The 26,021-nt window shown below is 48.5% G+C and overlaps 3 protein-coding genes across 5 annotated transcripts; all 3 read left to right on the top strand.

Annotated features, from left to right (window-relative positions):
* Window positions 1–8,717: 8,717 nt before the first annotated feature.
* LOC310897469 (gallinacin-11-like) lies at window positions 8,718–11,155 on the top strand (the record flags this gene model as incomplete). Its single annotated transcript, XM_083831121.1, has 3 exons — window positions 8,718–8,775; window positions 9,705–9,833; window positions 10,593–11,155. The coding sequence occupies 3 exons, from the start codon at window positions 8,718–8,720 to the stop codon at window positions 10,721–10,723; spliced, it is 318 nt and encodes a 105-aa protein (XP_083687247.1). The 3' UTR covers window positions 10,724–11,155.
* A 3,837-nt stretch (window positions 11,156–14,992) lies between these two features.
* LOC310897035 (gallinacin-12-like) lies at window positions 14,993–18,093 on the top strand. Of its 3 annotated transcripts, none has more exons than XM_083830149.1 (4): window positions 14,993–16,189; window positions 16,821–16,893; window positions 17,023–17,156; window positions 17,641–18,093. In XM_083830149.1, the coding sequence occupies exons 3-4, from the start codon at window positions 17,024–17,026 to the stop codon at window positions 17,787–17,789; spliced, it is 282 nt and encodes a 93-aa protein (XP_083686275.1). In that variant the 5' UTR covers window positions 14,993–16,189; window positions 16,821–16,893; window position 17,023; the 3' UTR covers window positions 17,790–18,093. The 3 variants fall into 3 exon arrangements, with proteins under 3 accessions (XP_083686275.1, XP_083686274.1, XP_083686276.1); XM_083830148.1 differs by having other exon boundaries at window positions 16,821–16,937; XM_083830150.1 differs by lacking the exon at window positions 16,821–16,893.
* A 4,620-nt stretch (window positions 18,094–22,713) lies between these two features.
* DEFB125 (defensin beta 125) lies at window positions 22,714–24,298 on the top strand. The gene is made up of 2 exons (XM_083832658.1): window positions 22,714–22,875; window positions 24,048–24,298. Exons 1-2 carry the CDS (start codon window positions 22,815–22,817, stop codon window positions 24,167–24,169), a joined length of 183 nt encoding a protein of 60 aa, XP_083688784.1. The 5' UTR covers window positions 22,714–22,814; the 3' UTR covers window positions 24,170–24,298.
* The last annotated feature ends 1,723 nt before the right edge of the window (window positions 24,299–26,021 follow it).

Below are 26,021 nucleotides of genomic sequence, written 5' to 3'. Positions count from 1 at the left end.
CTGGCACTGCTTGGGATGCTGCTGAAGGGCCTGGTGATGGGCATCGAGGGGGTTTTACACCGTGAGGGACACTGGGCGGCCCAGAGGGAGCACAGGGCTGGTGAAGGGCCGGGGCCAGTGGCGCAATGGACAACGCGCCTGACTACGGATCAGGAGACTGCAGGTTCGACTCCTGCCTGGCTCGGCACTTTTACTCTGCTCGTGGTGCCCCAACCCCTTCCATCGGGGTCTTCCTCCTGCTGCCTCTTGTTCAGCCTCGTGGGCTTCTTCTCTGCAGGGTAAAAGCAATGCAGCAGCCTCCTGCCCCGCAGGCCCTTATGGCAGAGCTGGGCATCCCAAAAGGGGAAGAGTTGGGTCCAACCTAGTGCAAGGGACACCACAACAAATCCCACAGCAAAATGTAGATCCCTCCTTAACTCTTCCCCTTCAGGCCGAACTGATGCAGCACTCTGACCTGGTAGATGACATGCTCCAGGCCCCGTCTGCCTTTCCATCTCACCTCCGTCTTGCTGCATTTGTCAGCACCTTGCCAAGTCCTGCGTGCAGCACAGATGGGGCCCGCAGGGAGCATGGGCAGGCCACCTGCCCACAGGGACACCCCAAGTCCAACCCTGGTGTGACTCAGCCACCAGCCTCACCTGGGTGCCAATGTGCTGCCCTTGTGCCACCCGGTCAGGATGCAAGGACCCAAGCGTATCAGAGCCCTCACTCCTTGCCCACAGTTACTCGTTAGCCTTCAGCTAGCTTTTGCTCAGTGGTGCTCAGTGGGAGAGTGGAGCTCATGAGGAAAACAGGCCCGCAGAGACCTCAGCAGAAATCCTACCATCCCACAGTACCAGTAAATCACTTTTCTGGGCCTAAAGTGCCCTGAGGAGCGGTGGCTCTAGAAGCACGTGGCACACTCGCAGCTTTGACACGATAAGTTACAAGATGATGCTCCCATGGTACAAACACCAGAGAGATGGGCAAAAGGCCTGAAGGAGGAAGGACCTCAGGAGGAGAGCTGCCCCCTTGCACCTCCAGGACAGTGAGGCCTTCTCAGGGCGAGCCAGGCAGGAGTCGAACCTGCAGTCTCCTGATCCGTAGTCAGGCGCGTTGTCCATTGCGCCACTGGCCCTTGCCCCATGCCCAAATTGTGCCCCCACCATGTTTTCTGCACCATCTGCGTGTGTTGGTGGCTGGAGGGAACTTGGGGCACTGCTCTTTACAGCCCAGCCCAGCACGGAGTTGGATTTCAGAGGTGAAAGGACACACTGATGGCTCCTGTCCAAGTGGTTGTTCTCCAGGACCCTGTATGTCCGGGGACTTCGGACAGTCACCCAGCCTGCGGTACTGCATGGCACTATCCCATCCCAGTCCCTGACCACACCCCCTCAAGCACCCCATCCCAGCCTGTTTTCCAAGCACCCCTTGCCCAGTTACTCATCAGCCTTCAGCTAGCTTTCACTCAGTGGTGCTCAGCAGGGGCCGACTGGCTCTCCCTGAGCCCCGTCCCATCCCCAGCCCCCTGCAGAGCCCCTCCAGGGATGGGGGTCCCAGGACCCCAGCAGGACCAGGGCCAGTGGCGCAATGGACAACGCGCCTGACTACGGATCAGGAGACTGCAGGTTCGACTCCTGCCTGGCTCGGCATTTTCCTTTTCTCCGTATCCTGGCTGTGATGATGGTGACAGGCACTGCTTTCTCCTTTGTGGCCTGCCTTCTCCTGGCTTTTCTCTCTTTTCTCTGGGCTTCTCCCCCACCACAAGAACAAGGGTAGAAAATGCAATGAAAATAAAAGGTTCATGGGTTGAGATAAGGACAGGGAGATCACTCATCCATTACCATCCCAGGCAAAACAGATTCAGCATAAGGGAGATTAATGTAATTTAGCACCTATTGCTAACAGACCGGAGCGGTGAGAACTAAAAGCAAACGAATTGGCCATCCGTAAGATCTCACTACCCATGGCTCACCAGGCAGGAGGAAGAGGAGGACAGACCATGCTGCTTTGGGCACAGCTAGGAATCACAGCTCTGTTGAGCCCTGGGATGCTCCAAGCGCTTCGTTGACTGGCAATCACAGACGGACCTCCCGTGGGGCAGCAGGGATGTCCCCTCTGACCCACCAGAGCAGCTGAGGAGCTGGTGCCACCATCTTCCCTTGCTGCCTGGCCTCCCAGGGGGAGGACTCAGCACAGACATCACGGCAGGATGGGTGCTGTCCTCACCCTCATAGGTGGGTAAGGCAAGGCTATCATGGGTGGGGATGGAAGGAGCTAGTCTTCGCAGTTCCCTCCAGCCACCAACAGGCAGTGCAGAAAACATGGTGGGGGCACAATTTGGGCATGGGGCAAGGGCCAGTGGCGCAATGGACAACGCGCCTGACTACGGATCAGGAGACTGCAGGTTCGACTCCTGCCTGGCTCGCCCTGAAAGGGCCTCACTGTCCTGGAGGTGCAATGGGGCAGCTCTCCTCCTGAGGTCCTTCCTCCTTCAGGCCTTTTGCCCATCTCTCTGGTGTTTGTACCATGGGAGCATCATCTTGTAACTTATCGTGTCAAAGCTGCGAGTGGGCCACGTGCTTCTAGAGCCACCGCTCCTCAGGGCACTTTAGGCCCAGAAAAGTGATTTACTGGTACTGTGGGATGGTAGGATTTCTGCTGAGGTCTCTGAGGGCCTGTTTTCCTCATGAGCTCCACTCTCCCACTGAGCACCGCTGAGCAAAAGCTAGCTGAAGGCTAACGAGTAACTGTGGGCAAGGAGTGAGGGCTCTGATACGCTTGGGTCCTTGCATCCTGACCGGGTGGCACAAGGGCAGCACATTGGCACCCAGGTGAGGCTGGTGGCTGAGTCACACCAGGGTTGGACTTGGGGTGTCCCTGTGGGCAGGTGGCCTGCCCATGCTCCCTGCGGGCCCCATCTGTGCTGCACGCAGGACTTGGCAAGGTGCTGACAAATGCAGCAAGACGGAGGTGAGATGGAAAGGCAGACGGGGCCTGGAGCATGTCATCTACCAGGTCAGAGTGCTGCATCAGTTCGGCCTGAAGGGGAAGAGTTAAGGAGGGATCTACATTTTGCTGTGGGATTTGTTGTGGTGTCCCTTGCACTAGGTTGGACCCAACTCTTCCCCTTTTGGGATGCCCAGCTCTGCCATAAGGGCCTGCGGGGCAGGAGGCTGCTGCATTGCTTTTACCCTGCAGAGAAGAAGCCCATGAGGCTGAACAAGAGGCAGCAGGAGGAAGACCCCGATGGAAGGGGTTGGGGCACCACGAGCAGAGTAAAAGTGCCGAGCCAGGCAGGAGTCGAACCTGCAGTCTCCTGATCCGTAGTCAGGCGCGTTGTCCATTGCGCCACTGGCCCCGGCCCTTCACCAGCCCTGTGCTCCCGCTGGGCCGCCCAGTGTCCCTCACGGTGTAAAACCCCCTCGATGCCCATCACCAGGCCCTTCAGCAGCATCCCAAGCTGTGCCAGGCATGTAGGAACATCTGCCGGTCCCCCAGGCACTGCCCGTGACCCCATCCGGCCGCCTCATGGTTCTGCTTCAAGGCTGTGCCGCTGTGGGGCCATCCTGTGAGAGGTGAGGAGAACCGAGGTTCCCCTGTCCCCTCGTGCCTGCTGCAGACGTCACCTCTCAAAGAAACCTGCCACGTTGGCCACGACGGGCCTGCCCTTGGGAAATCCATGGGGACTCTTCACAGCTGTCTTCACGCCCTTGCTGCGTGTGGACACGGCTCTTGGGACCCCACGCTGTTCATGGAGCCTCTGAGGTAAAGCTGGCCAGCCTAGAGCTCCCCACATCCTCCCCCTTAATCCTGGTGAAGAGGAGACACTGGGATAAAACCACCTCTCCCCACTGCCATGATCCTCCTTGGGGACATCGCCCTCGGCCCCTCAGACCTGCCCGGCCCTGCCAGTGCCTCCCCACGCTGCTCTGCCAGGCCAGCACGGCTCCTGGGTTGCCCAGCAGTTAGGGGAGACGTCCCCCCGGGCCAAGCAGGCATCCCTAAAAGCGGAGGCAATAGAGAGGGTGAGGAGCGTTGCCCAGGGCTGACCCCGATGTGATTCGAACACACAACCTTCTGATCTGGAGTCAGACGCGCTGCCCTTGCGCCACGAGGTCAGGGCGTTGGGCTGGGGCTCCCTGGCACGTAATGTGGTCGGGGTGGTGCCGGTGTCCTCCCCGAGGTGACCACAGGCAGGGTGGTCTGGTGGTGTGATGGACAACACCTGGCTGGGATCAGGAGACTGCAAGGCTGATTCTTGCCTATTGTGACCTAATATCGTGCCCATGACCTTGCCATGGTGGAAATGGTGGGGATCAGGCTGCCCTGGTGTTCCTCTAGGAGTGTTGGGTAACCGAACTTGGGCTTTGCCTTGGCTCTGCCCCCCTCCCTTTTCTTTGTCACATCTGCCAACAATATGACCTTTTTATATCAGAAATCCATCAGGCATTTTTCTCAATTATAACAAGTGTGACATCCTTTTTATAGGTCCTGTTTCATCTGAACCTACTTGAGGACTGGATAGAGGCAGGGCAGCAGCACCAGCACCTCTGTCTTTCCCATTCCCGTACCCCTTCTCTTTCAAAGTGTGCTGTTTCCTGTTCAACCCATCTGTGTTTTGCTCCACTTTCATCATTTCCCATCACTCTGCCTTCAGCCTAATGTCAAAAATTCTGACATCTTTGCAGTCAGTTCTTACTTGCCATGAGCTCATGTTAACAACCTTCGAATGAGAGCTCTGACGCTGCTGCTAGTATTTATTTTTCTTTCTAAAGAAAATAAACTCTTTGAGTGTACAAGTTTTGACGAAGTGCAGTATTTATCACAGCTATTAAGAATGTCCCATTTCAGTAAATCCTTGGTGAATGAGGATAAAATAATGAGAGAAAGGTCATAAAAGCAAATAAAAATTAACCCCAAAGCTACTGGAATGTTATAAGTGATAGTTTAATAGACACATAAATTTTCTGCAATGGATATAGTTGTCTAACTATGCTTAAAGCAGTTTGCTTGACTTGTATAGTCAATGAGTTTCTTGTCCATAGTCTGTATGTACTGTGTATAAATGCAGTATATTAATATTAATTAGGAGGAAAAGAGTGCTGCTGAATTTTATCAGATTTCTATTAACAGATAGTTGTGGGGGTAACAAATCCCAGCATTCTCACCTGGGCTAATCCTAGAATCATTAGGGTTGGAAAAAACCTCCAAGATCATCTGGTCCCAATGGTAGGGTACAAGTTACATGGAAATGCACTTCTTCTGTGAAAAAAATAAATCTGAGAAAAACACTGTCTGAAACCCTTCCTATTCAAGTTTTTGAAAATGAGCTTTATTTTTAAATGAAATTACATGGCATCTTGTGGTGACCATTCTACGACTATGAAAGGTATCATTGACTGGCAAGGCACGAAGTGCTAGGGGAACATCTGCTGGAGTGGGATTCTGCCTTAGACACCTGAATGTGCCTGCAAGGAAGGTGCCTACCTGTGCACTGAGCAGCAGAGCTCCCATTGTTACTGTAGTTACATGGTTTTATGCAATTATATGCTATATAAAGTTGTATAAAGCTATAACAAGATTATAGTTGCATATTTGTCCTGAACGTGGGGCACTCGCTCCATCAAGCTCGGTGTCTGAAACCAAACCTCTTCCCTGCTCTCCAGACCTATTAAAGATCATCAGATGTTTCCTCTAAATTAGCAATGCAGAAGACAGAGAAAGGAGGCGGGCAGCTCCCTGTCAGCCTGAGCAAGCCCTGCCCCACAAGACCTTTTCTCTCTCTTCCCACTCAAGCCTCCCACAAGAGGGAGCCGTGAGCTAGCTCATGGGCTCCAGCAGCCGCAGAGCCAGGCAGGAGGTGCTTTTTGCTCAGTGAAGGAGCATCCTTCCCCAGGCCAGGCTGGAAATTCAGCTTATTTATCATTTATTATTGATCATTTACCAAAATTATATATATATATTTATTTATATATATATTTATATATAATATATATTATATATATTTGAATAACTACATACATATATTTATTATATATATTATATATATTTATTTTATATATATATATATATAAAGAGGATTTTGAATGTTAGATCATTAGAAAAGCACTGCTCTTCTAGCAGGTGATTAACATGCTTGAGGTACTGTATCTCTCCTTCATTTCCCATGGGAAAAAATAAAATAAAATAAAATAAAATAAAATAAAATAAAATAAAATAAAATAAAATAAAAAAAATAAAAATAAAATAAAATAAATAAAATAATAAAATAAAATAAAATAAAATAAAATAAAATAAAATAAATAAAATAAAATAATAAAATAAAATAAAATAAAATAAAATAAAATAAAATAAAATAAAATAAAATAAAATAAAATAAAATAAAATAAGGTGAACATTTCTGGTCTTTAATTAAGCAGAACAGGGACGTTTTTTGCAATTTTAAAAATAAGTTTACAAAATCAGAAGTCTGGATTCCTGCTCCAGCCTGATGAAGTGCAATGTTGGATCTTGTCTGAGAGCTGAGACGTTCCCCTTGGCTTCAGCTGGAATCCGAGACAGCTGATGTTTCCCCATCAGCGCCTTGTTTCTTCCATTTCTCTGCAGTGCCTGCAAGGGACCCAGACAGACCTCCTGCCACATGGCTGCTCGGGAGACCCAATGGCGCCTGCGAATCTGAAGTGAAAAGCTAAGACAGAAGCCAGAAAAGTGGAGAACAATGCACGTTAACCGAGGGGAAGGCTGCTGTTGTTGACATCGAGGCCACTGGGTCAGAACAACATCCATAAATATCACGTGCAGGAACAGGCTCAAGTAGGTGGCACTGTTTTTGAAATAAAATAAAAATAAAATAATAAAATAAAATAAAATAAAATAAAATAAAATAAAATAAAATAAAATAAAATAAAATAAAATAAAATAAAATTAAATTAAATTAAATTAAATTAAATTAAATTAAATTAAATTAAAAACAACACTTCCTTTTTGTTTGTTGACAGAAAAGTGACAAAGCATTTCCTCAGGACTCCTTGGAGCAGTCAGTGGGCAAACACCTGTTTCTGGCTTATGGGCACCCCCAAAGCACTTGGTGCTGGGGAAGAGACCAGCATGAGCACGCTGGGTTGAACAGCTTCCGTAATAGCTACAGCATCCTGCAGTGCTGACCGCTTCCAACACATCAAGATTTTGCTGTGTAAGTAGCAAAATTCTGTTTTTAACAATACAGCAAGTTCCAGAAAATGAAGTCCTGGCGGTCAGAGCACAAACCAAGCCAGTTAATTGCAGGCTGCTCTAACACCTTGCTCTTGGTGAAAGCCTCTGGACTTGAGGAAGCAAAGCCTGGGAGAGCAGTGGTACACGCTGAGTCCTCCCTGGGAAGGCTTTCTGCCATTTTCTGCATGATTTCACCTAAACGCCTCACAAAACCGAACGGGCTTTGTCCAGAAAGGCTGGTGCGTTCTGACTGACACGTGTTTTCCATACGATGCACAACACTTCCAGGCTGAATGCAAGTGCAAACCCCTGAACCTTAACTAATCTGCAGCTTTCCTTACTGACCTGCTGCTCTACCTCTGAGGTGTAAGCTCTTCTCAGTTCTTCTACATTCTGCTGAAGTTCAGGTGCTTGCTCTGAGTGAAACAAGAGTGGAGATGGAAATGCCCTGTGATGTGTGTTGGCGTGACCTGGATGGGTTAACTCACCACCTGGGTGTTTTCCAAGGCGTCTGAGAGCAAAACGAGCAAACGCAGGATCCAGGAGACATGGTTATCTGTCAAGATCTGCACTTTCTTGTGCATTTCACCTTTCTTCACATCTTCTGATTGCCCTGCTCTTCTTTATTTTCCAGCATTTCCAAGATAAACCAGGTAGGGTGCAAGTCAACCACTCCTGTCGTTTCAAGGAAAGGGTCCAAGATGTCCTGAATGAGTCAGGAGCCTAGGAGAATATTAAATAGTGCTTACTCAACTATATGTAGGTGTTTACATCTCAGTGTCTGAATCTATTGGGCATTTGGCCTCACAAATCTTAGGTGGTATGAATGGCATCCAGTTGCCCCGTAGTCATATGCAGACTGTCCCAGAGGTTCTGTATCTGAGGTGGTAGTCCCACGAGAAGTCTTGGAAACCCTAGAGCAGCCCAAAGGAGTTAGGCCTATGCATATGGGCAAGGGCATTGGGTCCAGATTGTCAAGCCAACTAATATTTTCAGAAAGAAAATTAGTTATTTAGTTGGTTCAGATTTTAATTCCAGGGTAGGCTAATTCCATACAAAATTAGTTATTGATGAATGGAGACTGCAAACACTGCAGCAGCACCTTGAGCCCTCTGCTATTGCCAATATCATAATTAATCTCCCGGGTGCCTCCTCTCCCACCAAAATGATGACAGGCTTTCTCCAGGCAGTCCGTTCCCAATCATCTTGATCTTTGAGGTTAACAAGTAATGAAGCTCTCTGGGCAGGTCGATATTGAGAAGCGGCCTTCCCAGTGGCTTGGTAAGGAGGTGTAGCTACCTCTCGGCTTGCTTTCGTGCCCCTCTGCCATTGTTCAGGTTTAGCAGCGTGCAGCGGTCAAGCTGTACTCGTGGCTCTGTGGCCCGCCTTCCGTGCTCACCACTGCCAAGGTCCCCGGACAGCCAGCTCTGTTCCCACAGCCCTATAAAGCAGGAGTTCTCCTTCCTCCCCTGCTCCACACTGCTGTGCTGTGGTCCCGTCTCCTTATGCTGGGACCTCCTACCATGAAGCTCTTCCCCTGCCTAGTGGCTGTTCTCCTCTTCCTCTTCCAGGCAGCTCCAGGTAAGGGGCAAGAACCATGTGGGGTCTGCATTTACAGGGTCAGAGTCTTGTTGCTACTCCTTTTAGGGACGCTCCCCATTAGTCCTGGAACTCAAGTGAAAGGTGAAGCCAAAGCGACCAGATATCAAACCAGAACTTTCTGACGGAAGGCCCTGCTTAAACCACAACAGGGTTGCCGGCTTCTCAAAACTCCTTGAAGTTTCTTTATGGCCTTTGGTGGCACTGCTGGAAGAAGGCACCATGGAAATGATCTGCCTCTTCGTAACCCAGGGTCACAAGTCCTCTCTTTTAAGTACTGTAGGAAAGGGACAGAGGCATTCCCTTGTATTACTCAGGTAGAACTACACCAGAGAAGTTTGTGTTGGCTCTGTGAATATGCTGGCTCCCCTTCCTCAGCCCTTCTGTTGCCCCAATTCATTTACTGACTGTGCTTTTAGCCTAACTTCTTCATATTTAAGGAAATTCCCCCTTCTTGGGGTAAAGCTTTCAAAAACGGAAGGAACTGGGCAAGTCTGCTCTCCCTTGTAACTGGACCAGATCCCAACACTTGGTTTTGTGTAAGGTATAGGTACATCTCAAGGCATACAAGCACCTTGCTGTCCCTTCCATGACCAACCTGCAGCACTGCAGTCCCAGAACTAAGGGGCATCCAAAGGCTGAGCTGTCCCCGCCCACTAAAAGGATAGGATATGATCAAGGTCAGGATATGATCAGAAACAACAGCTATCTTTTTCGCTGGTTGTACAAAGGCCTTCCTTGGAGTCTTGTGAGGTCCACGAGGCTTCTCAGAACTTCTGGAGAATCTGTCTTGTGCTTTTGGGGTATTTGTATCAGAACCCTATTAGGGGTTCATGGGGTTTCAGGAGGAGGAAGACCGTGGGAAATGGACTGATCCCGCAGCATAAGTGGGAATGCTGTTCTTCCTGTAGGTCTCGGCTTGCCCAAAGACACCTTACGTTGTGTTCGCTACCATGGTTTCTGCTTCCAACCAAAAGCCTGCCCACCGCCATTTGCTGCATTCGGAACTTGCTCTGAACGTCAGAAAACCTGCTGCATAGGTACGGATGGAAACCCTGCCCGGGCAGGCAGCATTTGGAGAGGAGATTAGTTGGGGGCCTGCTGACTGCATCCACACTGCTGGGTTTAACAGGCCCCAGCTGACCTCTTCCTCATAAATTTGTCTAATCCTTTCTGGACTTGCTTATTTTGGAGCTCCTCGGTAGTCAATGAGTATCATTATGTCTATACATGCTTTATATCCAGCTGTGCTGGTCTGACCTAAAGTTCATCCAGCATCCTGTATCTGACCATGGCCAGAGGTGGATGCTCCTCTACAGTTAGTTTGTGTGGCTGCAAAATGAGTATAATGAGCACCACAAGGGTGTAATTACACTTTCCCATACATTCTCCTGGCTTTCATGAATTTGCAGCTCAGGACTTTTAAATCTAGGCATCCTTGTGTTTTAAAAGTCCTTACTGGATTTTTTCTCTTAAGTTACAAATTTATTCTGTATGTTTTAAAACCTCTTCCCTTGTGATTTTATTCTGTACTGTAAATGGAACAAATAGTCATTCTGCAGCCATCTTCTTCATAAGTTTACAATATTCCTCCTTCAGTTATTTCTTTTCTTAGATGGTAGACCACAAATTTCTCTTCTTACAGAAGTGCTCTGATTAGCCCCATAGTCCTTTGTGTCTTTACATTTGAAGACATAGGAACCAGAACTTCATGATAATCTCCATGTATGAGTGTGTCAGTGGTTCAGATAGCGATGCAATTATGTTTTCTGTTTTGACTTAAATCCTCTTCATTCCAGACGCTACATCAAACCTCCATACTTGTCAAGAAGAAGGGGGCCATTGCGTACCTCCGAAAATCAAATGTCTGCAAGGGCAGCTGGGACTTTGCCCTCGCAAAGGATGGAAGTGCTGCAAAGAAGCGCAGTAAAGACTTCGCAGAACTGCAGAAAACCACAGAAATGCATGGACAAGAAAACAAACAAGCTTTCTTCCTGGTGTTGTAGAGAAGCTGTCTGGCTTTCTCAACATATGAAGTATGTAATTACTTACAGCCAATATGTTTTTTTTTAATCTATATAACGAAGGCAATAAATATTAAACAAAGAGTGTAACAGTCACATAAATGCTCAGAAAGAGGCAGAATGTCTCTGCCTTACACCCACGCAGAGAAATCCACAGAAGCATAGCCGTTACGCCCTTGGAAACCACATCCCCTCGTAATCTAGACTCGACCTCCCTCCCTCTTCTGTCCTGCCATGCAGCTTGTAGTGCAGCACTTGGGCTCCCTGCCTGCTTGAACTTTGCAGCCTTCTGGAAGGCGGCTGCCGTCGTTCTGCCTGCAAAGCCCCCAGCACGTTGAGGTTTCCTGAGACTGCTGGTGCATGTCACAGCAGCCAGGATGAGACCTTGCTGCTCAGTAGCTCCAGGGATCCTGGGCTAGGCGCTGTGTCTGGATCAGGCTGTGGTGGGAAGACCCAGCTCTGTAGTGGTTGGAAGCCTTTGGTTGGCGTCTTCCTCCAAAATGCACTCTTTGGTTTCATTCCTTGGATGCAGTTAGACAATTCTTGGGAAATACTGAATGTGCTCAGCTCTTCTCCAGCCCTTTGTCAGGCAAGAGGGTTTTTGGGGAGGTCAGCACCTCTCAAGATGCAACCGATGTCTGCAGAGCAAAAAGCTCACGAGTTCTCAGTAATTAGAATCATTTGTGCAGAACTGTGCCAGCAGATGCAACCTCGATTTAATCGGCCTTTTTTAGAGAGCTATTTTTCAGAAAATGGTATGTGATCATCCTATCTTTGCTCCAAAGCAAAGCCTCTTTGCATAATTCTGCATCAGGAATAAGACGACCATTTGTGACAATGACATCTTTTCCTTCTAAAGAAATAGGTACAGTGACTTTTCTGTGACTGCCTCGCACTAGCGTTGCTATTGCAATAACTACCTTTTTTTGGCACTGTAGTTTGATTTAGGGTTTGATTCCTCTCTGCACAGGGTTTAATGGAAATGTATAATCTGTGTAACAAGGAAATGGTGTAAGTTTGTCTAAACAGACACGGAAATACCACACATACAGGCTTGGTAGAAGGGAACTGGGATTTTGTTGAATGCTGTCCTTTCTCTACCTAATATAGATGTGTTTCATGGGTTGCTTCAACTGGTGGGAATATTCCAAACCTGTTCCATACTGTCCATGTGGTACACCCTTCCTGATTAGCTGAGAGCTCAAGTATTTCTGGTTTATTGTCAATTAATAAAGATTTATTTATTTTTGCAGAAATGTTTGAACAAACACTCTTGAAATTCACGCCCTGTGAATGCTTCTGAAACTCAGTCACAGCAATATTTCTTACAAGGAAGTACTGAAAAGAAACCTATGTATGCACTGCTTACAAATGTGGAAATTAACACAAAGTTCTTTGTTCTTATAAGTTTTTTTTTCCTTTTTTTTATTTTTTTTTCACTATGTACGCTTTATGCCTATACATGAAAACTCCTGCTTCTCTGCCAAAAAAATGCCACTTGACTGTGCTTGTGTATTGGTCCCAAATGTTAATACAACTGGTATTTCTTTCCTGCCAAAGCTCTCTGAAGACATAAACAGACAGGTAAGCGAGGAAGATGTAAATCAAGATAAATTTTAAGTCTCATGGGTGCTATACAGATGCCAGTCTCCAATGCTTAATCAGTCCGGTGAGCTGGACGCAAGCCATATGGATATATATACTCTCCAAGAAATGTCCCACAGGTAATACGCCCTTATACGTAATAATACATGGGAAATTTATGGCCTTTCTCAGCCCAAATCAGCCTCTCATTAGTATCTAGAGACCCATGGTATCCTCCTAAAAACATGGTGTCCCGTGTGTCCACCCTACAAACACCCTTCTTGCATTGATGCCCAGAGAAAGCTTCCAGCTGGTCCAAGGGTTTCATCAATTTAAATTAAATCAGTTAAATTGATTTTCTAATTTAATTGTTTTCCTCAATGAATTCTTTGCACGCTTTTAATACCTCTGAGGATGTTTTCTTCCAAGTCTATTGCTGGCAGCTCAAGATGTGTTTTACATAGGTGTTCCCTGAGATTGTGCCATGAATCAGGCAGATGTGTGTGTCTTACAGCTGGAAAGAGTGGAACCTTTCCCAAAGCCACAAATTTTTTAATCTAGCATGGATTAGTAATGGGGAAGAAAGATTTAGAAATTATTTATCGTTTTTTTAAGCCGTTGGGCTTTGACTGTAGGCTGCCCTTTGTAATTTTGGCTAGACAAGAAGGAGAGCAATTAATACAACTACACAGAGGGGAAAAAAATCCCTCAAGAGAGGAAAAAAGCCACAAATATATAAGTATTACGTGGTAGACGTCAGAACAAGCTTAATGTTCTGCCTGCACCAGTTGATTTGAGTTATATTAGGAGCTTTAAATGTCAGCAGCATTTCCTGGAGGAGTCTTGGAAGAACAAGCAAGAGCAAGAAGTATAGCTGCAGATGGCTCGTCTGCTTCAGAAGTGGGCAGGAGGAGCCTATATTCTTTCATTTCACAAGAAACTGAGGTTTTTGAGGAAAGTGTGTCAATGAGCATGTCTGAGGCACTGTAGGAAGCTGCTGTCGCCGGCTCTCTGCCTCTCACCAGGCATCATGCCGTGGAGGAGTCAATGGAAGGAAACAGTGGCTTGCAGAGCTCCCTCTCTTTACCGTCCTCCTGATTTGCCTGGTCTTGCTTATCAGCATCACATCGCTTTACAGGACTGAAAGCAATTAATCTTGAGTCACTCCACCATTTCCCTGCCTCTGTGGTGGCTGATGGACACGGGCAGAGCAAGATCTGCACGCTGAAATCCAGCTGGCACAGATGGGAAAGCCAGACAGGTTTGAGCACACAAACCTTTATCCAGACCCAAACCAAAAGCAGCATCTTCCAAAGCTCCGTGCAGGCTGAGAAAACTCTTTGCTGACACATACTTGATGGTCTGTGGAAACCAGGCAGCTCTGTGAGCCAGGAACCTCCTCCCCACTGACTCAGGCAATCAGATAACAAATGGAGCCATGAATTTTAGCTCCCTGGTCCACTTTTGAAAGGTGTTTTTTGCTTTTCCCCTAAGATTGGGAGATGGTGTGATGAAGCATTTCCTTTTTTTTTCTTTTTTTTTTTCCTTTTTTTTCTCTTTTGGACCACAACCAATTGTTTGTACAAGTTTACACTTGTGCAGGGTGGTTGCCTGGTTTTGCCTGCTTAGTTACGTCCCTCATCACACAACACACCAGCCACAAACACTGCCAACTTATTAGTTACTTTTTAGAGTTACGTGACTTTTCTAAGGCAGGAGGGTTAAAGCAATACTGAATCAATCAATAGCAGTGGCTCTGAGAGCCCTGCTGAGCTGTTTACAGGCCACGACACCGAACAGGAGGGCAGGTCCAGCAGCCTGGTGGGTCACCTGTTGGAAAGTCATCCTGAGGCTTTGGTTTGGGTTTGAAAAACGTTGCAGTTCTGCTTTCACTGGAGAAAAAAAAATCCTACTAGAAGGACTTTGGGACATTAAGCTCCTTCTGCTTTGCTTCTCTGATCCCCTTCTCATTTCCTCGCCTTAGTTCCACTGCTGGAAGCATGCACATCTCAGCAGGTGACCCAAGGAGCACGGTGCAGGTGTATAGAGATAGGATGGGGGGCACCAAGGTCCCCCCCTTGTCCCACCTCCCACCCCCTGGTTAGTAAGGACACAACTGAGACACAAGCCAAGGTCCACAAAAGCAGCGGGGCATGAGAGCACCCAGCTCTTCTCCTCCAGGGGAATCATCTGTCCTACAGGGACCCTGGCTTGTGGGGTGAGGTGTTGTTCTTTCCACATACATTATGGAGCATGTTGTGGAGGGAAATCCCACAGGTAGCTCGGGATTTGGGGCAGGGTACCCACACTGACACAGAATGGGTGTCCTAGGGACGCAGTAAATGAGTCCAGAGGGATTCCTTGCACAGAAGAGGTGGGCACACTGTCAGCACTGCGCATCTGGGGCATTATTGGTGAAGTTTCTGTGCCACGCTCCAGTATTTTTCATATATGATCTGGGGTGAGTACAAACCCCATCTGTTCTCCTTGTCACCCCGTGATTCTGACAGCACTGGGTTTAACCAAAGGCCGGTCAGCACCAGAATATTGTCGGACTTTAAGATGTTCTGCACTCACCTTCCTTTCTGGGGAGGGTGCTCTGGACGGGTGGGGATTGATGACCATGTTTTGCGTCAGACAGGAGATGGAAAGGAAGATAGTGGGGAAGTCATTTGCAAACCAAACCCGGATATGCAAATAACCAGAGGACATAAGTACCCTTGGGCAAGCAGTTGTGCCCTGCTTCAGCAAAGCATTTGGGCACACACGGAGCTATAAGTTCCTGAGTTTTCCTGATGACTTGAGAGCCCTAGAGGTTAAAAAAAAGAAGTGGGGGAGTTATTTTTGAGAAGACTGCAATTTGTCCTCTCCCTTCCATGTCAACCCTTTGGCCTGTCATTCAGCCACAAGAGATGCTCAGACGTGTACCCTCCTCTCCCAGACCTGGATAAAGAAAATGAGGGGTGTGCTAGCACTTGACCGCCTTGTATCAGGACTGGCCAGCCTTCTAACAAGATGTTTTAACCCATTTGACCCTAGAAGAGTCAATAAAATTTGTCTTTTATCCTTCTTGGCTTTAGTTGCCCCCACCTAGGCACTGGTGTCACTTGAATTGTCCTGGGCTATCCTGCTGGGCTTTCAGAGTGTCCTGTCTGCCACTGTCACTCATGCAGAAATCCCCAGAATTTGGGCATCTTCAGTGATGTAAATCAGGCTCCTTGTGGTTACCAATACAGGACAGCATGCTTGGATTCTATTCAGTGCATCTGAATCAACATTTTATGATGGAGAAGGGAATTTTTAACCTCGATCCTTCAGCTATCCGGCTTAGGATGCATTCACAGGAGCAATTATATGAACACAGCTGAAGGAACAGCACAGGCAGCAGCCAGGCAAGGGTAGCTGGAGTACTGCACGCTGATTTTACAGCCAGAGCTACATATCTGTCACATAATTCCCATCAGATGGTGCGCTGCCGAGGTAACCAGCCACCTCCTCCACCAGCGCTGTGTGGTCAGCACACTCAGGAATGAAGCCTCCCAAATTCCTCGGAAGCCAGAGCTGGGGTGGCCTTTTTGGCAGGGGAATGACGGCCAGGTTTCAGTTGGGGAAAATATTCACATGGGCTCGGATCAAAAGGAATCACTCCTAGGCTCTCCTCCCTGCAGCTCCTCAGGAGCCTGTCCCAGGAGGCTGCTGCCACCCAGCCCAGCACCTCCCCGGGCTCTTCGCTAGCTGCTGGTGAAGGACAGAAGAAACCCCGCATCTCTTTTTTATTATATTTTATGGTATTTTATTTTATTGCATTTTGTTTTGGTTTTAATTTATTTAGTTAGTTTAGTTTATTTAGTTTTATTTTATTTATTTTTTATGTTATTTTAGTTTAGTTTATCTTCTCTTTTTTTAAACTCAACTCTTCTCTTCTCTTTTCTTTTTTTCTTTTCTTTTTTTCTTTTCTTTTCTTTTCTTTTCTTTTCTTTTCTTTTCTTTTCTTTTCTTTTCTTTTCTTTTCTTTTCTTTTCTTTTCTTTTCTTTTCTTTTCTTTTCTTTTCTTTTCTTTTCTTTTCTTTTCTTTTCTTTTCTTTTCTTTTCTTTTCTCTTCTCTTCTCTTCTCTTCTCTTCTCTTCTCTTCTCTTCTCTTCTCTTCTCTTCTCTTCTCTTCTCTTCTCTTCTCTTTTCTTCTCTTTTCTTTTCTTTCTTTTTCTTTTTCTTTTTCTTTTTCTTTTTCTTTTTCTTTTTCTTTTTCTTTTTCTTTTTCTTTTTCTTTTTCTTTTTCTTTTTCTTTTTCTTTTTCTTTTTCTTTTTCTTTTTCTTTTTCTTTTTCTTTTTCTTTTTCTTTTTCTTTTTCCTTTTCTTTTTCCTTTTCTTTTTCCTTTTCTTTTTCTTTTTCTTTTTTATTATTATTTTTTTTTCACGTAGCTGTCTACAGCTGGCAGCCTCCCAGCCCCACATGCCAGCTGCCAGGCGGAGGAAGCGGGGAAGCCGACCACCGGTGAGCACGAAGCAAGGCTGCATTGTTTGGAGCTGCAGCACTGGGTCAGAGCGACACGGAGGGTTGCTGAGCAGGGAATGTCACGGGGCTATAATTAACTCCTGCCCGCTCCCTCCTTCTTTCCTCCAGGATGCCATCCCGCTTGCCAACAGCACGCAGAGACTTCTGCAAAATCCCCCGCTCAGCCCTGCTGCTCTCCAGCAGAACCCAAGCAATGGGGATCCTCGGGCTCGTTTTAATTTTCATCTCCCTGATCGCTCACGGTAAGACCAGGCAGGCTGAGGGTGGTAAGCAGAGGTAGCTGGAAAGAGGAAAAAAGCTTTCTTTGCTGTATGATCACATCAAAATGCCAGAGGTATTGAGGGGGGAAGGTGTCCTCAGGCTTCTGGATGAGATAGTGGGTAAAATGGTAAAATGTGCGATTTAATTCCCATGGGTAATGCAAATATGGGGCAATGCACTGCCTTTCTGGGAGCAGACCGGCCAGGGAATCCTCAGAAATGCCTTCTGCTCTGGGCTCAATTTTTGGATGCTCCAGGAGAATGTTTCTTCTCTTCTCCAGGCTGCATTTGATGTTGGGATGGGGATCCTGGGAGCGCTCGCTGCAGTCGTGCATGCCCAGCTCCGCGCACGCTCCCGGCGTTGGCTTGGCCAGGCACACGGTGCCCTGGGAAACTCCACCAACTTGTATTTTCTCACCTTGCTAGCTCGGGCATTTTCCCACCACCTCGCTGCTTCTTTCCACAGGGCACGCACACGGGCCGGACAGCTGTAACCACGAAGGGGGCTTGTGCCGCGTGGGGAACTGCATCCCTGGCGAATACCTGGCCAAGTACTGCTTCGAGCCCATCATTCTCTGCTGTAAAAGTCTGCCACTGACCACCGTGAAGAGCTGAAGGTGGCCAAAAGGGCAAGCTGCAGCACGTGGAGAGCTGCAGGCTCTGCTGGTGAGGAACAGGCTGCGGCTGGGGAGGAAATCCTGTGCCTTTCTATGGCAGTGGCTTCCCTGCTCCAGCTCCCTGAGGCTGTGCATTCACTTGTGGACTTCTCAACACATCTTTTTTTCCTTTCACTGTGACTTTTTAAAGCCGCCCAGGTTATATATCTGCCCCTTTTGGCGTCTGGTTGTTACCTGTCATGCGCAGGTGAGGAACTGCCTTTCTCCTTACCCCGAAACAATAAACCTGAGGTTTAGCAAAATGAGTGCCCGTCTGTGACTGCGGCTGGCACCCAGCACAGCCGCTGCTAGGGACATGCTCTGCCACTCTCCAGGAGGGGATGCATCCTTCTTCTCCATCACTTCCACTGCAACAGCTATAGTAGGGGTGTCCTGGGTTCATCCCTCTTCCATGAAGCAGCAAAAGGGAGGAAGACACCAGGCTTGCTTGCTTTAAGTGGAGGAAGGGATACGAAAGTGGTGCAGTGTTGCCCTTGGCTGGTCTCCTCACCTGTAGGCTGCATTTCTGGTGCTCCTCCCTTTCTCTGCAGTCACCCAGCAACATCTCAAAGCAATTAGAATGTTTGCACCTGATGCAATCATTAAAAAAAAATAAATCAGATTTTATGCAGCTTTCTGCACGTAAGCTGCCTCAGCCGAAATCCATTAGCTCTCCAGTTCCACTCTTGGCCCTTCTGTGTTTTTGTGGCGTGAAATTTTGATCCCCCCATTTGCCAGATTGCTCTTGGTCTCTCCTTCCAGGTAAAAACACTCCCCTCTGGGTCGATCAGTTCTGTGAAAGCAAGCAAACAATGATGTAATGAGGGAGCTATGCCAGTTAGCTGAGGCATTGGCCAGAGCCAGGGAAAAGTCCTCCCTGGGAGATGAAATTCTTGCTGGGATGAATCAAACAGGAAAATTCCCATTGACCTCACCAGGGTCAGGACCCATCGCTAGAGGTCCAACGATGAATTCATCCGACTTGAGGATGAATTCACGAGCAGCCCGGATCCTCTCCAGGGGTCATCCCAGCACAGGCAGAGCACGGTCCGGGACACCGAGGCACGCGGGGAGACGCCAGCGCTTTCCCGGTGCTCCCAGCGGCTGGAGAGATGGACAGGAGCGCCGGCTGTTGGCTTGGGAACCGCCACTGAAAACAGATGGGGCTGAGCCCGGAGCCAAATTCCTCCCCAGCTCCGACCGACTCCAGCCCGGCTCGCCAGCACGCGCTGCTGTATGGACACGGCACAGGCAGGGGTTTAAGTCGAGGCGCCCTTCCAAATCAAACAGCTCTGTTCTCAGCTTCGTCCACAAAGTTTGTGGTTCGCGCCTCTTATCTGGGGACCGCTAGCCACCATATTTATAGCCTGTTTTCCTAAGAAAGTGCAGCAGATGAGCTCATGCAGCTCATCCTGTGAATCTCCCTGCCAGATGCTAGGCCGCCTGCCCCCAATAGGTTTTGAAGCAATCAGCCAGCCAAATTTCAATTAAGGTAAGGTGGAAATGCTCAGGCAGCTTACAGGCAGCATTACACCTCTGGCAGTAATGTGACAATAAATGCAAACTGCTGCTAAAAGGCACGATCCCACTCTCCCTGAGTTGTGTGCTCCTTTGCTCACTGGTCTGGCCAGAAATGATCCAAAACAAACCCCAGAAAAAAAAAAAAAAAAAAAGAAAAGAAAAAAAAAGCCAAAGATTTGTTGCCATTTCTGCATGATAAATAAGATGAATGGACACAGAGGCAGGGAGAGGAAGGACCAAGGACAGAGATGGAGTGTGGAGAACAGCACGCTGCAGTCCAGGGACTCCACAAAACCCTTCCCCGTGGTTTCTTGAAGACCCATTAATTCTCCAGAGACACTGCACCCAGTCACCAGCCCATGAAGAGCTGCTTAATCACCAGTATAAGATGCTTTGGTGTGAATGTAGGGGATGCTGCTCCAACTGATTACCCTCAGGATGGTGTATCCTGTAACCCAAGGGAAGAAAAAGGCACCTGCAGCCATGCGGACAGCCAGGGTAGAGCCCTACCCTCATGCCTGGTGTATTGACCACCACGAGCCTCCTGAATAACTGGAGATGTTAGCTCCCAACACATGGCTGAACGTCCCACTCACCGGAATTTGTTTGCTGTTCCCAGGCAACACGGCAGTGTTTGTTTGGCAGAGAAAATAAATCCCGCTCTTAAAATGCCATTGTTAAACAGGGCTGTGTAATCTGCGCCAGGACGATGGTCAAACGGAGTCCTGTGTGGGCAAGGTGAGCTTCATACTTGTGGGCAAGCCCCTCACGTCCTGGGGACACAGGTCTGGCACCACACCTACCAGCCCAGTACGGATGTCTCAAGTACCCCAGAGCATCCCAAATGATAAATGTCTGTTTAGGCAACTGGAATGAATGCTAGATCTCCACCAACTTCACTGAGAACTAAGACATCTCAAGGACTTGAAGACCTATGTGTTCTGGATGTATGCAGTGGATGCCCAGTCCCTGGAGGTGCTCAAGACCAGGCTGGATGAGGCCCTGGGCAACATGATCTAGTGGGTGGCACCCCTGCACGAGGCAGGGAGTTGGGACTAGATGGTCTGTAAGGTCTCTTCCAACCCAAACCATTCAGTTTTGGGTGGCTATGACTCACCAGATGTTTGTAGGCCTGAGCACGCATAGGATTTTGGCATTATCCCCCAAAACCTCCAGCAGGCTCATGGTGGACAGGAGGCATGACAGCCTGCTGGGCAGAGGTTCACACCAGAAGCTTCTCCTGCAAAGCAGGACTGGCATAGGGTTATTTAGGAGAAGTTTGGAGGATCAGGAAAGTCTCCTGAAACGTGCTGAGGCCTTACTGCTCATGGCCTAGTCATGAACAATAACTATGGGGAAACCAGGGGGAGCCAAATTTAGCAATTGATTTTATGGTGGCATGATAATTTACCATATAAAACTTCTCTCCCCAGAGAAGAAAAGTCTGAGTTGGATGAAAGCTAGGATAACTGTCACAGATGTGTTGTTCTTACTGTACCTGAGGCCTTCCCTCATGGCCGCTGTTACGGCAGGAGACAGCCGGTCCCTTGGTTTGGTGAGGACAGATGTCATTGCGGTCTGTAATGAAAACCTGCCCACGGCCATGGTGAGTTTGTGGGCCAGACCTGATCCCAAGCTGAGCCCGTGGTCACTTTTTCTGAGGTTCTGTACTTGTGCTTGTTTTTCTCAGGGTTTGGTGAAAAAGGAGGATGGGGAGGCATCACAAGATGGTGCTGGGCTCCAGGAGACCTTCCAATTGCCGAAGCGTTTGCCCCTGCAGATTTACTGCTGTGGTCATCTGCACTGCTGTAAATATATCCCAGGCTGAATTTTAAAGCCTGGTCTCTCCAGGTCCTGATGGTGGGGACTCCCCTCCCATTTGGGGTCCTGGGGAGGATGGGGATTGACCTGACTCCTCCCCAGCCCCCCAGCCCCTGAGACACCCAGGAGCGAAGTTCTGTTGCCGAGCACAAACCATCCTTTGTGTGCTCTGGGCTCTGAAAAAAAAAAAACAAAACAAACAAAAACACATCTGTTGGCAGGTTTGGGAGTGAGGAAGAGCTGGAGAGGCTCAACAGAGGCTGAGTCCAGCAAGGCGCAAGGACCACGCAGGAGGGAGCAAGCCCAGCTGCCGTCAGAGCCATTGCCTGGGGGACAGAGACTTCCTGCCCCCAATTTCTGGGGGAAATCTGCATTTTTTGGTATCGGCCGGGTTTGGCTCCTTTTCCCAAAGCATGCTCACCGCAGCTGCAAGCACCAGGCAGTGCCACCGGACGTGCAAAGCACCCCAAGATTTCCAGGGCCCCTTTCTCTTTTCCCAAATCTTGCTCCAGGTTGCACATGTTGTTTAAACATTTGGTGTCCCATGACCCAAAGTCCAGCTGGCAAAGGGCCCCCTACTGCACTGTTTGATGAAGGTGATCCTTGTTCCCCTCAAGCAGCCTGAGTTTTACAGTTTTCACCCAACCTGCAAATAAAAGGCCATCAAAGTGACTTGCAGAGGGAAAACGGAGGAGTTAGTGATGCCCTCTGCTGCTTCACTGCTGTAAAAAGAATCCTTTGTGAGGTTTCTATTTCTTCTTCCACTTTTTTTTTTTCTTTTTCTTTTCTGTTTATGGGAGATTTCTGCTTTCTATTTGCTTTGTGTTGTTTGCTGAAGTTGAAATTCAGGTCCCATGTCTACTAATTTCCTGGAACTGACCCGGAGAACTAAAACAAACCAAGGGTGATCTGTGATATACAGGCTTTTCCTAAAGCTCCTGCTCCTGCTAATTGCAGAGACGTGCTCCGGCTTTCCTATTCAATAAATCCATAAAGGAATATGTGGAATTGCTATTTTTCTTGACAGCTGTAAACAAAAGCTTTGCCAGTGATCACTTTGCAGCCCAGAACTTGGGAAATGCAAACAGACCTTTGATTTTTAAGGATCCCCTGCTTTTCAAGCTAACCTTGCGCTGTCAGGGAGTGCTGGGGAGGGGACTCTGGATTTTTTCAAGCTCGATTTGGTCAGTGCTAAGGGCAGAGACTGGGAGCTAGAAATTAAATAAATAAATAAACAAATAAAAAGGCACAAAACTTTGATCCTGCAAATGCTTGGACGGGTTTTCAACATCTCATGCTCGAGCCCACAAACACGAGAAGAGCCAGACTCAGTCAGCCCCAACATCCTGGCTCCAGCAGCAACCAGAAGCAGCCTCCCCAGTGCTCGGTGCAGTTTGTTGACAAAACCCTGTTGTTTTTTTCCTTCTTCTTCCCCCCCCGTAAAATGATATGTCCAGGACTGGGCACATCCCAGTGCAACTGTTTGCTGTCGTGTTGAAATGCACATGAGATTAACAAAGTTCCCTCCCGTCCAGCAGCATTACACAACCCCCCAGCCCTATAAATCCCGGATTTTCCCTCTTCTTTATCTCTTTACAGCCCTTCACTCCTCCCCACGGGGAACACCCACCCACGCTCAGCCATGCGGATCCTCCAGCTGCTCTTTGCAATCATTGTCATTCTCCTCCTCCAGGATGTTCCCGGTAAGGACAAAATATTTGCAGGGGTTTCTGCAGGACTGAGGGAAGAGGAAAGGCAGCTCCCTACCCCCAGGTAGAAAAGGACATGACAGGGCCCTCAAGTCTAGCCAAGTCAAGGCTGACCTGAGTCTTGCTTCCCAGGAACAAATTTCTTCTGAAATTATCTCCACAAAGTTCCTGGATGCAGGTGTCCCAAATTCATGGGCTTTATGTCTTCTCCTCTCCATCCTCTCACATCCCTCCCCAAAATGCTGAGCCGAAGCCAGGAGCTTGAGCTCTGCTCCTGACCAGGGCACAAGCCTGATCCCCTACAAAACAAGGAGAACCCCGTGAAATCAAAAGGCATCTTTCTGGGGAAGGGAAGTGGGGGGAAAACCTAAAATTCTTTTTTGTTTGTTTGTTTGTTTGTTTGTTTTTTTTGCCTCTTTTCTTATGGGATTCTGTTTGAATAGAGAAGCTTTGGCTGGGCTTTTTGAGCTTTTTGATTGGTTTCTTGTATATCTGTGTTAGGACTTCAGGTCTCACTCTGCTCTAAGGTCACTATGGTATCACTAGGACTATAATGGTGTAGCTGCTGTGGAAATCAACCCAGATAATCAAGAAGAGGAGAATTCCTTCCTCTGTGTATTTACACTCTCATTTAATTAACTTAAGTCCTAGGGATAAAAGGAGGAGAGGGAAGGGCTTGCCCACTCTGGTGGTGCATACCCATCAGGGCATCCCTCCAGAACCCCCAAACTTGGTACTCTCGCTATGTGTAAGGAAAAGCAGCATACACCTTCTTTATCAAAACAGGAAGACTTAACAAAATGATAATAATAATAACAATAACAATAATAATAATAATAATAATTCCAGCTCCAAAACCACCAGCTGATAAAACACCAGCTCCAAAAACCACATCTCTGACTGCTGGTGTTGCCCAAGGGATCTGCCTCCCCTGACTCATCCAGCCCAAAGCCGGGCATCTCTCCTAGGCTGGCTGTTAGGAGACTTGCTGGGCTTGGTGTAAGGAGGTTTTCCTCCCAAACATATCTGCCCTTCACCACGAAGCAGGCTGAAGCTCCTGGTTCCAGCCTCAAGCACTGGTTGCTCAGCCATTGACACCATGGGGAGCTCCAGGTGGGTTCCCGGGTCCGCTAAGCGTGTGTCTCCGTCCTCTTTTTCCCCTGCAGCAAGAGGCCTTTCGGACAGCCAGCAGTGCAGGAACAACCACGGGCACTGCCGGAGGCTCTGCTTCCACATGGAGCGCTGGGCTGGGAGCTGCAGCAACGGCCGCCTGCGCTGCTGCAGGTGAGAGCGACCATAGTGGGACAGATCCGGCACCCTGGGCACCAAAACTGTCTGTAGGAGCTGCTGTCAGACACTGCCATCCACATCCGCAGCTGGGTTGGTCCACCACCAATAAACCTCTTGGTTTTCTATATCCTCCTGCGTCTGGAGTGCAGCTGCATTCCCCCCGAGAAGGATTGTCCTGCCCTGTGCTTGGGGTTTGGTTCCTTTGCCCACACGGAGTCATGGAGGGAGGATGGGATGTGCCGGGGTGGCCAAAGTGTCTGCAGATGTGGCAGAGGACCACGGGGAGGTCGGTGCCTTGCCCAAACCAGCCGTGCAGCCTCTCTCCTAGCCCATGCCACTGCTTGTCACAGCCTTTGTCAACCACTTCTGCTCTATCTACGATTCTGGGAATCCACGATTTTGTTTCTGCATGGAGCAACTCTCATGTGAGATCTTGCTTGCACAGCGGGAGGTTTACATCAAAAGAGAAACTCCCCGTGAGGGTGATGATAAAAACAAAAGGAGTCAAAAGGAGGGTTTTTTTTTTTGCCTTCATTTGCTAGCAGGAGACACTCTGGGCTGAGCCTGGTTGTGTGCACGGGGGCAGAAGAAGAGGACCAAAGCCACCAGCAGGGCTTTGGATGGGCTCTGGATGATGACATTTAGGAAGCACTCAATTTTTGGGGGTAGTTAAATAGCTGAAGAAATGCTGTTTGCTTAGAAGGAAACAAACAAAAAAAAAAATGGAGAAAACTCCTGCCAGAGGAGAAATGATGGATATGCATGTGAAGGAGGAGAAGGAGACCTCGGGGCCAGCAAACCACAACCTCAGCCAGGGAGCCCAGGCAGGGTTAGGTCAGGCTTGGTGACAGCAGGTGGCAGCCCCAGCCTGCTCCTCTGCTTCTGCAGCAGGAAGGGAAGGGAAGGAAAAAGGAGGCTAAACTTTCCCTTTTCCACCCTGAAACATGATGTCTGCATGGAAACTGCCTGGTGGAGGAGCTTTGGTTCCACAGAATCACAGAATTGTCTAGGTTGGAAGAGACCTCCAAGATCATCTAGTCCAACCTCTGTCTTAACACTAACCAGTCCTCCACTAAACCATATCACTAAGGGCTACATCTAAACGTCTTTTAAAGACCTCCAGGGATGGCGACTCAACCACCTCCCTGGGCAGCCCATTCCAATGCCTAACAACCCTTTCAGTAAAGAAGTTCTTCCTAACATCCAACCTAAACCTCCCCTGGCGCAACTTTCGCCCATTCCCCCTCGTCCTGTCACCAGGCACGTGGGAGAACAGACCAACCCCCACCTCTTTACAGCCTCCTTTAAGGTACCTGTAGAGAGCGATAAGGTCGCCCCTGAGCCTCCTCTTCTCCAGGCTGAACAAGCCCAGCTCCCTCAGCCGCTCCTCGTAAGACTTGTTCTCCAGACCCCTCACCAGCTTGGTCGCCCTTCTCTGGACTCTCTCGAGCACCTCCATGTCCTTCTTGTAGCGAGGGGCCCAAAACTGAACACAGTACTCGAGGTGCGGCCTCACCAGAGCCGAGTACAGGGGGACAATCACTTCCCTAGACCTGCTGGCCACACTGCTTCTTATACAGGCCAGGATGCCGTTGGCCTTCTTGGCCACCTGAGCACACTGCTGGCTCATATTCAGCCGGCTATCAACCAATACTCCCAGGTCCCTCTCGACCAGGCAGCTTTCCAGCCACTCATCTCCCAGCCTGTAGCTCTGCTTGGGGTTGTTGTGCCCCAGGTGCAGGACCCAGCACTTGGCCTTGTTGAACTTCATGCAGTCGACCTCAGCCCATCAGCCCAGCCTATCCAGATCCTCCTGCAGAGCCTTCCTGCCCTCGAGCAGATCGACACAC

Source organism: Anser anser (genome assembly GCF_964211835.1).
Source record: "Anser anser genome assembly, chromosome: 3".
NCBI lineage: Eukaryota > Metazoa > Chordata > Aves > Anseriformes > Anatidae > Anser > Anser anser.
This window is presented reverse-complemented; position numbering and strand designations above follow the sequence as displayed.